The sequence below is a fragment of the Acipenser ruthenus genome, chromosome 10 (assembly GCF_902713425.1).
Source record: "Acipenser ruthenus chromosome 10, fAciRut3.2 maternal haplotype, whole genome shotgun sequence".
In the NCBI taxonomy this organism is placed as follows: domain Eukaryota; kingdom Metazoa; phylum Chordata; class Actinopteri; order Acipenseriformes; family Acipenseridae; genus Acipenser; species Acipenser ruthenus.
The window spans coordinates 6,869,525-6,882,962 of NC_081198.1; the positions used below are offsets into that span (position 1 = coordinate 6,869,525).

The following is a 13,438-nucleotide window of genomic DNA, read 5'->3' on the forward strand; positions in this document are numbered from 1 at the left end:
AAAAAAAAACTATCATTGTTTTTTGCTTAGTTATAACAAAACGGTGTACAAAACATGCTGTTTATACAGAAAACCCCGCAAATTCAGTAGACTGTGAGAACTTAACCCCTAAAACACTGGATCAGGCATTTATTTAATCTAGAAATCATGCTTCTTATATTTTGGTGTTAAACAATCACACATAATCCTGAAACACATTTTAAAAAATACTTAACATTAAAATACTTAATTTAATGTTAACTAGATTTAGGCTACTGTTTTTTTTTCCTATCCACGTCTCCCAGTTCATTTTTTTAATTGTGGGGGGGCATTTGCTTAATTGTGCCATTTAAATGCACTGTGTGTAAAATTATCACTGGTCTTGATAGATTACAGTTTAGAAGAGTTGTAATTTCACTAATTGAAATCATAATCACTATACTGTAATTCTAAAAACGCCCGCTTCTCCTTTAAGCAGCGAATTTCATTGTAGTCTGGGTCTCTGCTCCCACTCGCTACACTGGATGACGCTAGTTTCTACTTAGTGCTGTAAACTCTGCTGACGTTAGACTGAGCGGCTCAGAACGCAGAAAGAGGGGTCATTATATACCGGTTCTGAGGCAACAAACAAGACGCCTTTCACACACTATCAGTATTACATGCCATCACAACATCAAAGAAACATACCAAATCTCAGTCGACCTCAGTGCAATGGGCAGAAGAAGTGAAATCCCACCCTCGCTCTATGGTAAGAGTTTCCATCTTTGTTTAATGTTTTCTCACGATATCAAACACGTATGTAACTTGTTTAATAATGGCAGTGAAGCAGTCGGATTTCTTCATAACTGTACTTTTCCTACCGTACCATGCGAACATGGTGTGGCTGGCCTATTTAAATTCATGCAGTCTTGAAAGTGCAACGGGGGTTTGATTGTATAGTACGGTTTAGTATCAGTTTAGTACCTAATTTCTGTTTATTTCCGTTATTCCGTTATGGATGTACAATCTGTCCTATATTAAAAGCATGCATGGATGTAACTCTGTGAATTTGGTGACTTTTAATATAACATACCATGCACTTTATAATACTGTGTTTTCTATGTTTTAGATTTTTTTTTTCTCGTTTCTATAATATTGTTTTCGTTAGCGAACCCATTTGTACTTGTGATTCACGGATTGTATTGAGGGATCGGTAAACTTGTAGCAAGGTAACACAGGAGGGCGTTCGAACCCATATCACACGACTATTAGCATTACAACTACTGTATTTACAAGGAAAATATTGTTAGCCGCAGCTGTAGCACCGTATACAGTATGCTTGCAGTGGGTGTAACTTGAGGTTGCTAAGGATAGAAAGTGCATTCGCTACTCTTGATTTCACGACTGTCAGAATAAAACACCATCAATACCTGCCAACGTGGATCACACAGTATGTATTCATGCATTTCAAGCAAATCTTATTATATCCCTTCTGTTGAATAAATAACATATCTGCTAACTGCAGGAGGAACGGTTCAGTAGAAAAACATCGTTTGCTTTATTGGACAGTGAAAATATCTAAAGCTGCGCGTGTGACCAAACAACGGAAGGTGAAATTAAAGTATTGATAATAAAAAACAGTATTTAAGACGATTTGCATACAACTAACACCAGATTATTTGCGTTGGTTTAATGCATCGATCATTTTGGCGTTACATAAAGAATGACATGCCGAGGGGTTTGACTGAAAACGCTTATTTAAAACAGAAAATAACCCATTCTTTTAACTTTCCCATAACTTTGTATGATCTCAGCTATTATCCTTAGCTGAATAGCTCGAATGTTGAAATGTAATCATATTGCCCTATATGGCAGTTTCTGACTACATTCACTGATAAGTGTTGGGTGTTAGCAGCTGCGTTTCAAGACTATTAAGTATTCTACATAGATACAGCAGGTACACATGACTACTGCTGCTGTGCTAGCAAAGAGCCAATGTAGTGGTTAGTGCTTAATAACAATAATGTCCCCATTCATTTTTATTGTAACCTTTAATAAGCCATTTGGATGCACTTTCAAGGGGTCTGTGAGATAGTGACATCACATAATGTATCTTTTTGTGGAAGCTTGTAAATGCTCTTGTCATGCTACAGTTAACTGTATTTCTTTTTAATTCAGTCTGAAGAACATCCTCATAACTATCCCTTTGTATCTAAACCCTCGACGAATCGCACACTATTTAGGAAGCAGCCTCAGCTTCTAACATTTTACTATATAGTATATCTCTTTCAAACCTTAAGTCATTAATTGCTGTAATGTACTCACTTATTATTTCTGTACATAAAAGTGATAACTCAGACTATGACACACAGAATTTATGTTTACATTTAGAATGGGTGAGCGTGATTTGCAAACAAATGAAGATATTTGAACAGTGTAAGCCTTAAAGACAGTAAAACTGGGTTTGGGAGTATAGGGAGGTCTAGAGAGAGGTGATATTCAGAGAGGAACATTTGTTTTCTTTGGATCACCACTGGTTATGTTATCCAGTGGGAATCTGCATTGTAGCTCAGGACTTAACTGAACTTCATGGAGAGAGGTTTATTGGATTAAGGTACTGGCTTGTGATTTTGAAATCTTCCACAGCTTTCAGCAGGAGCATCTGAGCCCTCTGGAAGTTTACATGGTTCCCAATATGATGAATCCATGATCTGTCTGGACCTGAACAATTCTATTTAGGATCACCAGCCTTACAAGTGTTGCTGGTAAAATAACAGATGCGCAATCAGATGAAAGAGTAAGGAGGTCTTACAATGACACAGGATGAATTTGAGGCTGCGTCGCTGGCCCCGTGTTGACATTCTGCATAGCCAATAATGAACTTGTATAGATCCATTGTTGACATCTGTTGGCACATTAATTCAGCCCCCCCTCTGGCAATGCTGTCCAATCACCCTATTAGTTTTGCATATGACGTGCCCTACATTTGTGAAGTCCAATGTAAACAAACCATGTTTTAAGCTTGGAGCATCACACTTCAAGTTTTTTCAAGTGCTGTAGCACTGTAACTGTAGATATATATTTGTATTATCAATATACAATTAGTATTACTTTTGATAATTCTGGCTATTGCATACTGAATTTACATTTACATTTAGAAGGGGTGAGCATGATTTGCAAACAAATCTCTGCTTAGTTTAAGATATTTGAGCAGCGAAGCCTTAGAGCCAGTAAAACTGAGCTTGGGAAGGGCGTGAGGTCAGGGGGGCGGTGACATATTTCAGAGGAACATTTGGCCAGGTTAATTGGATCAGTCCTTATCCCCTTTTTTCACCACTGAAACAGACTGACTCTATATATCTCTCAGTGGCATCACCCATAGCTTAGAGGCACAGTCACACATATCATTCTGAGGTGCTGTTAGTGAGAAGTTCATCTTAACTCTTTAGCTGAGTCCAAACCAATCTTTCTGCCCATTGGCGACTGTGCTGTATCTAATGCTAGAGAGTATAAGGGCCTATGGGATATATATATATATATATATATATATATATATATATATATATATATATATATATATATACATATATATATATATATATATATATATATATATATATATATATATATATAATGTATATCATTTGTCACTGTAATGAAACAGGGTGGTATATTCAGTACTGGCATGAGGGAACATTCAGTGTGTGCTGCAGTGGCTTTATTGAAATAAGTCTCAATAATAATACAACTCAAATATTGCTATGCATATACTATATACTGGTATACAAGTAATTGTAGCTAACAAAATACTTGCCTAAAATTCCTCCACCATGCACATCTATTGCATCTATGCATGTTACAGAAAACAGTGTATGCAATATATTTCTTTCAATTTACTAATTAATGTTTTGACCATCTTGTTTTGTGTGGAAATTTAAACAGAATGTTATGGAACTGATCAACACCAAGAGTGGATTCTACAGTGGAGGTGGCAGTAGTAGAATTGTACAAACAGAGCTCCCTGTATAAATGTTAATTTCTGACTTTTGGAGGAGAATTTTAATCTATTTCCAGTTCCAGCAAGACCTTTCAGGTAGCACAGGGCTTCTTTGTTAGTCATGCACTGTAAACACCAAATCATAAAAACACTGTGTTATTGTCTCTGTGCATGTTTGTATTTATAAAATAGCTATAATTTGGACACAGCTCCTTATTGGCTGAAGTGGCAGTGGTTCCCAAACCAGGGGCCTGGGACCCCTGAGGGGCCACAAGACATACACAAATATTCTTTATCCAAATGACCCGGACAAAGCAATGCTCCCCAGGCCGGGTGGTCATTTTATTAACATGAACACTGCTGTTTGGTTCTTGGGATTGTAACCCTACTTTGAAGGCAGGTATATTGTACATTTCTGATGTTCATTTCCAGTACCGCGCTAACATTATATACCATTATAGAACAAAAAGGGGGTTTGTAGGAAGGGTTAGGTTCACAGTCAGGATTCCTAATATCATGGGCTGAAGAAAATTAAGTCAATAAAGGAGGGATCCACTAGGATTTGTTTTGCCAGAAATGAAGGTGATGAATGTTACTACCATCAAAAGGACCAAAGGTAGTAAACTGATCTTACAGAGAACTGAACTTTTATAAAGATTTTGCCCAAAATGGAAGTGGACTGACAGTGAGTTGTCTTAATTGTGAGCTGTTCTTTTTGTAGAGATGGTCACATGGTGAGAGTACATGGGGTAGAACTCAAATGCCCTATAGATTATCTCAGTTGAATGCCTTGAGATTTGCAAAACTCTACTTAACTTTACTCTGCAAACAATTACACATGCAATACTGTGTATTCCATATGTTTACATGTATGCCTTTGAAATCGTATCAGTAATACCAGTGTTAATGAAAAAACTGTTGTAAAACACCAAAATGCAATGCTGGTGTCAGCACATCTGTAGGGTGTATGTACTGTAGGGTAAACAGAAGGCACATGGTTGTCATTCTAAATGTTAAGAGGAACGGTTGATTGTATTCTCTTGCAGATCGATGGACAATACTGAAGGCTAACAGGGCAAGAGTCAATTAACAAAAGCTGATTGAATTGATTATTTAATTAATGTTAAGTTCAGCAAATCTCAAGACGACTAAAGTGTTACCTTGCCCTGATTTACTGATGGGCACCATTGTACTGTAATTCAAATGCTTATATTCATAGCCAGAATATTAAGTTGACATTTAAATGAAGGGAAAATATGACATTATTAATATGAATGTGTTTTCATAATTTCTGGTTAATATGATTGCTCAATCAACTATTTAATATCCAGCTATTTATTTATTTATTAATTTAGGATGCCCAATTATTTTACCCCCTAATTTCTCCTCAACTTAGAATGTCCAATTGCATTCCATCACAGCATCACTTCCCTGCAACAGCTCAGGAGAACTGAAGGTCAGTGGGTGTTCTGTGATCCCATGACCAAACCTATGCCTCTTTACATTCACAAGCAGAAGTCGTCTGCAGCTCACCAGTGGTTTTGGCCTGCCAATGCAATGCTCCCCCTGGAATCCCCAGAGAAGGCCATTCACTTTACATAGTCAGGAAGTGAATATGAGCTCCCCTGACTCTATGACTCACCCTGCACACCACGCAGCCATGCTTTTTCCAGATGAGCCTCTGACCAAATCCAATCAACAGCCTTCAGCATCAAGGATTTATTACTTTCAGATTGCATTAGTTACAGTGAGTTTTTAAGGAGACCAGGGGTAAGTAAAACTACTACAAGCAATGCATGCGACAGAAGATTTATTTTTTATGCAACATCTGTTTTAACAGCAGCTCTTTTTATTATTATTATTATTATTATTATTATAGTCATTTAGCAGACGCTTTAATCCAAAGCGATTTACAGAGACTAGGGGGTGAACTACACCTTACAAATGTTGCTTATAATAGGACCTCGGTTTTACGTAGCACAAGGAGGTTGAGTGGCTTGCTCAGGGTCTCACAGTGAGTCAGTGGCTGAGCTGGGATTGAACCAAGAACCTCCTAGTAACAAGCCCCCTTTCTTTAACCACTGGACCACCAAGCCTGAACAAAATACAATTGTTAAGGCTGTAGCAACACACTGAAGCGTTCTAGTTTGTGTATTTAATAGAATAAATTAGTATACATTTTCATTAACGGTAACCTTTGCTTTAAAAGTGGGAACCGTGGCGATGAAAGCCTTCAATTTGAATCGTGATACTTCTTTATATGACAAGATCCACGATAGGAACTTAAACAATGAACCACATAACACGCAACACCATGCGTGCTCCATTATAAAGTTTATCATGGTTATCTAGTGTCCCATGCACACAATGCATTTAACACTGAGCTTGTACCTCTATGTGTGTTATCATACATACTGTAGTGCAAGATTAATGGTTGCTTTATCTTATCACATCACATGCAAATCATCCTTCAGGACCATATGATTTGTAATGATTGATGTATCATCTTTTAACCAAAGTATTGTGCTATCTATCATGACTATTATTACATCTCTATTGAACACTTGTTTGAGATAAACCACTAGTGAGTTCAATATGGCATTCAGCAGTGTTTCACTTTGGGGATTGAATTCTGGTTCATCTACAACTAACTGTATTCTATGCTTATATATTTTTTTAATTTAATTTAGTTTAATCTATACTTACATAACACAGGAGAGAACTTGGGACACACTCAATATGAATAACTAAACCTGCAAAGAATTAGAGAATGCTCTGTATTTGCATCAGTTTCCCTAATGCCTGTGGGAAAACTGATGCAAATAACTGATCTGGCACGTTGCTGATTTTGATTTGTAATTAATTTGATCAATTCATAACGTTGGCAAACAAAATGCGACGAATGGCTTAATCAAGCATTGGAAATTATTCTTTTATCATAAATCAAGGCTGTGTCAAAATCAGCACAGCTATAATATATGCTTCTTTAGCACTTGATGGTGAAAAGGGTTCAGGCACCTGCTGTGTTTCTTTATAGCTTAGTCTACAGGTAGTGACAGTCACAAGATGCCCATCCGGTTACTCGCTGGGGTGATTTTTAAACTGCTAATTAAGTAAGAATCTGATCCTGTACAGTTAGGTGTAAGACTTTATTCAGTTTGCTCCATACCTCTTGGTTTGAGGAATGAAAACTACTGGTGTAGCTTGGAAAGCCCTTTTAGGGCCCTGTAGGAATTTTAAATCAATTCTAATTTGCACTGGGAACCAATGTAGCATAGCCAGAAGTTATGCTGACTCCTTCTACTTGGGTCTCTCAGCTGCATCCAAATACCAGTGCGGGATTTTAAACAGCCCCCAATCCAAAAGTTTCTGGGCTACCTTTAGCACTATTAAAATAGTGAGGAAGACTAGTTTCATTCTTTACAATACAGAACTAGATCAGAACATACATCTGGTGCAAAATTTAACACAGCACTTTATCAGACTAATAAGCATCAGAGACTACTAATGGAGCTCGCTGTGCACACGTTATTTAAAGCTCTTAGGAAATACTTCCTGTACTGTTGCTCCCCTGTGCATTAGTGGACAGGAATGCATAAATAAAACAATGGAGTGGTTGAAACATCACATGACATTCTGCTTCAATGAGACAACACTGGATCTTCATACCACCTCTGCAGGATTTATGAACCTGCTGTTTTGCTGACCGTGTTTATTGAATTCAGTTGTGTTGTAAGGGGCATGGCAACATGCATTTGTGAAGCATTGGATATTAAAGATACATCTATAATGTTCTGCTATGTCCCAAACTGTGGGAAATGCAGACATACAAGAATTACATGAATTCGTTATACTTCTGTTAGCCTCATCTGTTGTAATATTTTAGTTGGCAATCTGTCAGGTGTTTTTTACACTTATGTGTTTACACATAGCAACAGTGATCCTGTTGTAATGGTGCTAGTGCAAGGTTCCCGTGGTCTGTGACCAAATCCCAGGTGGTCCCTGAAATATTCTCAAAATAACACAACGGCGCCAACCACACTCCCAACCAATAATCTGCTACTGAACACATGACACAGTGTACTAGTGTTCTTGTTGTTAAGTATTTATCCATGAATTCTGAAGATTATTACATTTTCATTGCCGGTAGTATGTAATCATGTGCTGCAGCCAAATGAGGAACTATCATGGTAGCATTGATAGTATAAATGCATATGTTTTTGGTTCCAGGCTGGTAGTGGTTCATTGATAAATTCTTAAACACCAAAGTGGTCCCTGCCATTGAAAAGGCTGAGAAACACTGTACTGCCTTCATATAGAAAGACATGTAAATATAACGCTGTTCAGTTCTGAAAAGAGGTGGACTGACCTGTTATACATGTCCTTTTTTTATATTGCACAAGATGCTATTTAAGGCCTTTTGAGTAATGTGACGTGATTTTAATCAGTAGAATATGGTGTCTGTTTCAGTTACAGTACTTATGTTGTTGAAGTCATTAAGGCAAATATGGGTTAACCTTTATCCTCTTAAATTCTGGAGAGCAGACTGATATTAGCATTATTCTACAAAATAGCCTTTTAATGGTTATTTTTGGTTAATAGCCTTTAAAAGATTAATGGTTACACAAGGCTCTGCTTCAAGTTCACTGCATATGGATCTCACAGAGAAAAATAAGAATGCTTTATTTTCTTTTTTCTGGTCAGCCAGTATTATTAAACCTGATGCCGTTACAACAAATAGTTAATCAAAAGGACTACAAATGCACTCTGCTAATTTTGGTAATTATTACGCTATCTTAGCTGTAAAACGGTTTAGTTGTCGCCCTGCTTAAATAGTCTTGAGATAGGAATTCATTTAATAAGATGGAAGGAGCTGAACAATCATTTCATGAGTGACTTTGAAAAGACAATTTACAATGATTCTAGTTATGGGGAAAAGTGTAAGGCTCTGTATTTACTTAATTGGCAATTACTCCACCAGGTCTCACATGATTGGCTTATAGATCCAAGTGAACGGCTTCACATGGTTACAATATCATTAATATGGCATATGAAGGTCAGCAGAAAAGAAAACACTGAACAACAGAGACTTGCCCAAAATTGTTTTTATTTCCCTTAAGTGATGTGTTTAGAGTTTCCACATTATTTATATGAGTAGATTTGTTTTAAGAAAAATTGTACTTTACTCATTAAGTGTATTGGTGTCGTTCTCATGCCTGCTCCTTCCTTAATTGGAAACAATCGCCTTGGTTAATGAACAGGTTATTGTGTAGAATTGTAAATATTTGTGAAATATTTCAATCATGCAGAGTACAGAACAAAATATATTGGACAATATATGTGACAGACACTGTTGCACGTTGGTACAGAAATAAATATAAAAAAGTATGAAGTTTGATATTAGTAAAGTGTGTACTGTGGGGCTGGCTGAAAATAAATACATTTCAGGAAAGGTATTATTGCTGTGACTAAACAAAGATGTCCACAGACTACAAGAAAGCGGTTTCTCCTGGCATCTAATCAATAATGACACACAAGTGTGATAGCTTTAGAATAGCTTGTATTACAGTACAATGCAGGGCCAAGATGCCTTTCAGAAGTGTAACAAAGTCAATCTAATCACTACACGTAGAAGTTCAGTTTCTTTTTTTCCTTTTAATTTTAATCAATTACAATTCCGTTTTTTTTTAAACCGAATTTTAAATTAAACAGAGTAAACTAAACACTAAATACAAATGTCTGTACTGCTGTTGAACATTGTTCATCTTCTTAAATCGTTTTTCAAATGATCAATGCGTTTACTGAAACAGGTGTTTTTGTCCTGGTGTTTTAAAGCATTATTTTAATGTAAAATGTCTTAATTTAAAATCTGGGAATTGTACAAAATAATCATTTTATTGATTCATAGGAAATGTCAAGATATAAGCCCTAACAAATATATGTACACACACACACATACACACACACACACTGTATTGTAATGGTTGCTGTAGTCATCACAATGCAGAGCCAACTGTACACTTTTTATTCTTTCTTTTTTTTAATGCCACCACTGGTTTGAAGGCGTAATTCTGCAGTTTATTATGGCCATCAGGGAATGTAACTTGCTTAGTTGCAGTGCTCAAGAAAGAGGATTTGAGTTAGTTTTTTAAATCGAAAGTGAGAGATGACTGTAATGATGTTTGGAGGGTTTAAATCAAAGGCTGTAAACTTTGCTGTTCTGGGCCCAAAACATATTGACCCAGACTCGCAGAGTCTGAGGATCTGACTAAACATATTGGCCACACATGCAAGGAAACAGGCATAAACCCCACTAACGTAGTCCAATAAATTCAGCAAAACCTGAAAACTACAGGTAAGCATCAAGAATTGTGTGTTTCTAGTATTCTGCTTGTCCCAAAGAGATACTGTCATCATTTTCTTTTAAATGACATTTCTTAGCTGTATAATATCTTCTTGTATGTGTACTCTGTAATTCTCTATTGTAGTTTATGCAAACGACTGTCCTTCAGAGTCTGCTTCTGAAGTGCAGCTATAATTTCAGCCCTTTCAAACCACTGTAACCAATTCATCTTTTCAAAACCGTGCTGAGGCAGATGCAGGAGGCTTTGCAAATAGACAGCATTTTCTTGATGTTTGGTCTGGTCAGACAACTCTATCAACATGGTTCAGGGTTAAACAGGTTGATACCAACCTGGCAGGCTTCATTTGGGGACTTCAAGTAGAACCCTGGCTTGGTAAGGTTATAACTGGTACTATTGGGCAGATTGCTGAGTTTGCTTGGGATAGCAGTTTGCATGGGATAGCAATTTGCATGGGATAGCAATTTGGAGCGTGGATTGGAGATGAAAACTGTGGAGTCTGAACCCGTGTTAAAGTATAATATCACTGATTTGAGACAGAGCTTTTGAATTTGAAATTCACTGAATACAGTGCAGCTTGGTGGCAGCATTGAAAAGGGTAGATAATTAATAATAATAATAATAATAATAATAATAATAATAATAATAATAATAATAATAATAATAATAATGGGTGATAAATGACATTGAAACACTGACATGGAGCAAATGGTGTTCTAGCAAAGGGAGAGCCTCTATGGGCCAAACAGCCTCTTCTCATTACCAACTTTTCGTATGTTCTTATAATAGGTTGATCTGTGGTTGTGGATGTTCCCTTTGTACACTGGGTTAAAATATAGTGGTGCAACATAGAGAGCTGTAAATATAGAACACATATTGTGTCCCATCATCATGCGTTTCAGAGGTCTAAAACCTTCTTGAGCGGGACTCTTAGGGGATGCAGGTTGTGATTTAAATTGCAAATGTGTGCATGAGACAAAGAGAATGTGCAATGTGGAGAACTGACGCTAATAAACAATGAAGTTGTCAGAGCAGCAGCAAACTATCACGTGATAAACTGTGTGGATCTGGATATTAGCCAGTATAGTGACATACAGTGCAGTGCAAACAGAAGTATAACCCTCTGGCTCCTGTTAATGTTTGCAGTGTAGTTGGCTAGGGAGGTCGATGCTTATCCTCTACCACTTAATGACTGCTAGGCCTTTAGTCTATAATAAAATTACATCTGGCCTTCTACCCAGGAGAGACGCAGAATTTAAATGAGCAGCATATTTGGGCTGAAGCAGTGCGAGCTTCTTTTGAAAGCCGAGTGTGGATGACCAAGTGTATCTGACTTGGTAGAACTGAATTCCCCCTTATGAGAGTGTGCTGTGCTCTAATATGTATGAGAAACAAGCAACTCTAAGTCCAATTTCCACTTCTCTCTTTTAAGATTTCTCAGTGAAGACTTTCCTGTAGGAGGTATTAGAAGTCTTGGGTAGCACTGCTATAATATATTGCATGCTGTCTCTTAGCAGATAAGAGGCTGCTGAGTTTACATCTTGGGAAGTGGGGGAGGTTTTGCAGCATGGGGTCCCCGAGGAATCACCCCTGGGTTTGTCTAAACACAGAGTAGAATAATTAGAATTCTTGCAGATTCGGTGGGCTGTCATCTTTTACAATTTCCATATACTTTCACTTTCAGATTCCTACATTTTTCAAAGCAGTAATTGATCAATCCGGCTGGTAGAGTCAACCTCCGGGCATATTGATTAATCCCCCAAGGTGATACCCGCTGCTTCACTTTTTTTAAACATCATTTTTTTTAGTTGCAGTGGCTGTAGAAGATAAAAACAAAAGCCTTACCATTACTTTGAAGACTCTATGCTAGAATCAAATAAACCTATACAATCCATACAGGGCAAAATAACTGTCAATACTGTTATGTATTTGTGTAAAGCAGTAAAGCCTGGGCTCGTGGTTTACTGCAGTTGAGTGGTTATGGCTTGTATTGTATTAAACTATTACATCACAATGTTCCATAGTGACAAGAACACAGTGTAAGGCATACAGATGCTCTACAATTCATTATGTAAAATGATGATTAATCGCTACAATTCTAACATTTGGTGCCTTTCTGCAGATTATCAAACAATCACATCTAAGTAACATGTCCTCAAGTAAGTTACTCATGTGAAGCCATAACAGCAGTGGAGTAGCTGTAAGCTTTAAAGAAAGAGACTGGGCTAGGCACTGGACAGCAAACAAAAAAGTGGATTAACAGGATTGCTGCACACCAGAGTGTCAACGATGCAGTTTTGTTCCCTAAAACACATAATGAGTTGATGGTATAATCTCTCAGTTAAAGACGGCTCCATGTGAGTATGTGCTTCATACAGTTCTGAGCCATCCATCCACTTGTTGCAGTAGCTGCTGCTGAGAGCCTTTATTAGATTCAGACAGAGAGGCCATTCTCACCCTCCCAGGGCTGCACTAACAGACAGCTGTTGTCTGCAAAAACAATGCAGACAGGATAGGACCCCAGGAGCATGCAGGACAGCTGCTAGGCAGCAAAAAATCTACAAAAGCTGTTCCGTGATTGGCTGCCACTAACTGGGGCCTCTGTGAACAGTGATGTGAACACGAAGGTGGTGAAACAATGCGGGGGCCAGGTCTTGTCACAATTAGTGTGTTGTTCTGCAGGAATTGTCAACTGCTGTAATGAGTGATGTGGGATTCCATGCAAATCAGGCATTTAAAGCACTAACCCAGAGAACAAGACTAGCAACATTTGCACCATTCTTGGATCCTCTAGTTAAGGAAAATCTATTGCAAACTTTATTGACTGGAGAAGTGCTTTATGACATAGCTAGGGATAACAAGACACATCCAGTAAAGTTAATAAAACCACAAAAGTTAAAAAAAAGATCAAAGAAAACAGGCAAACGTTACAGTTACAATGTTGGTATTTAAAACTGTGTTTAAAATATTTGTTTTATATCCTCGATATATGGAGGTAACCTTGTATAACAAGTGTGACTGAAAGAACAGGAAATTATCCAGCCACCTGGAAGTGAATTGTGCCGACATTGTTACAAGGACAGTGTCTTATAATTTGCCAGTGTGCTGCACAGTCTGTGTA

At 37.5% G+C, this 13,438-nt stretch overlaps 1 protein-coding gene across 9 annotated transcripts in view; it reads left to right on the forward strand.

Annotated features, from left to right (window-relative positions):
- The first annotated feature begins 488 nt into the window (after positions 1-488).
- LOC117410662 (choline transporter-like protein 5) overlaps positions 489-13,438 on the forward strand; it is a 71,607-nt gene continuing 58,657 nt past the window's right edge. For 6 of the 9 annotated variants that reach the window (XM_034017398.3, XM_034017383.3, XM_059031614.1 and 3 more), the window contains exon 1: positions 490-727. In XM_034017398.3, coding sequence (XP_033873289.3) covers positions 691-727 — 37 coding nt within the window. In that variant the 5' untranslated portion in view covers positions 490-690. Of the gene's footprint in view, positions 728-13,438 lie in introns of all 9 variants that reach the window. The other 3 variants (XR_009329655.1, XM_034017430.3, XM_034017405.3) reach the window with 2 other exon arrangements.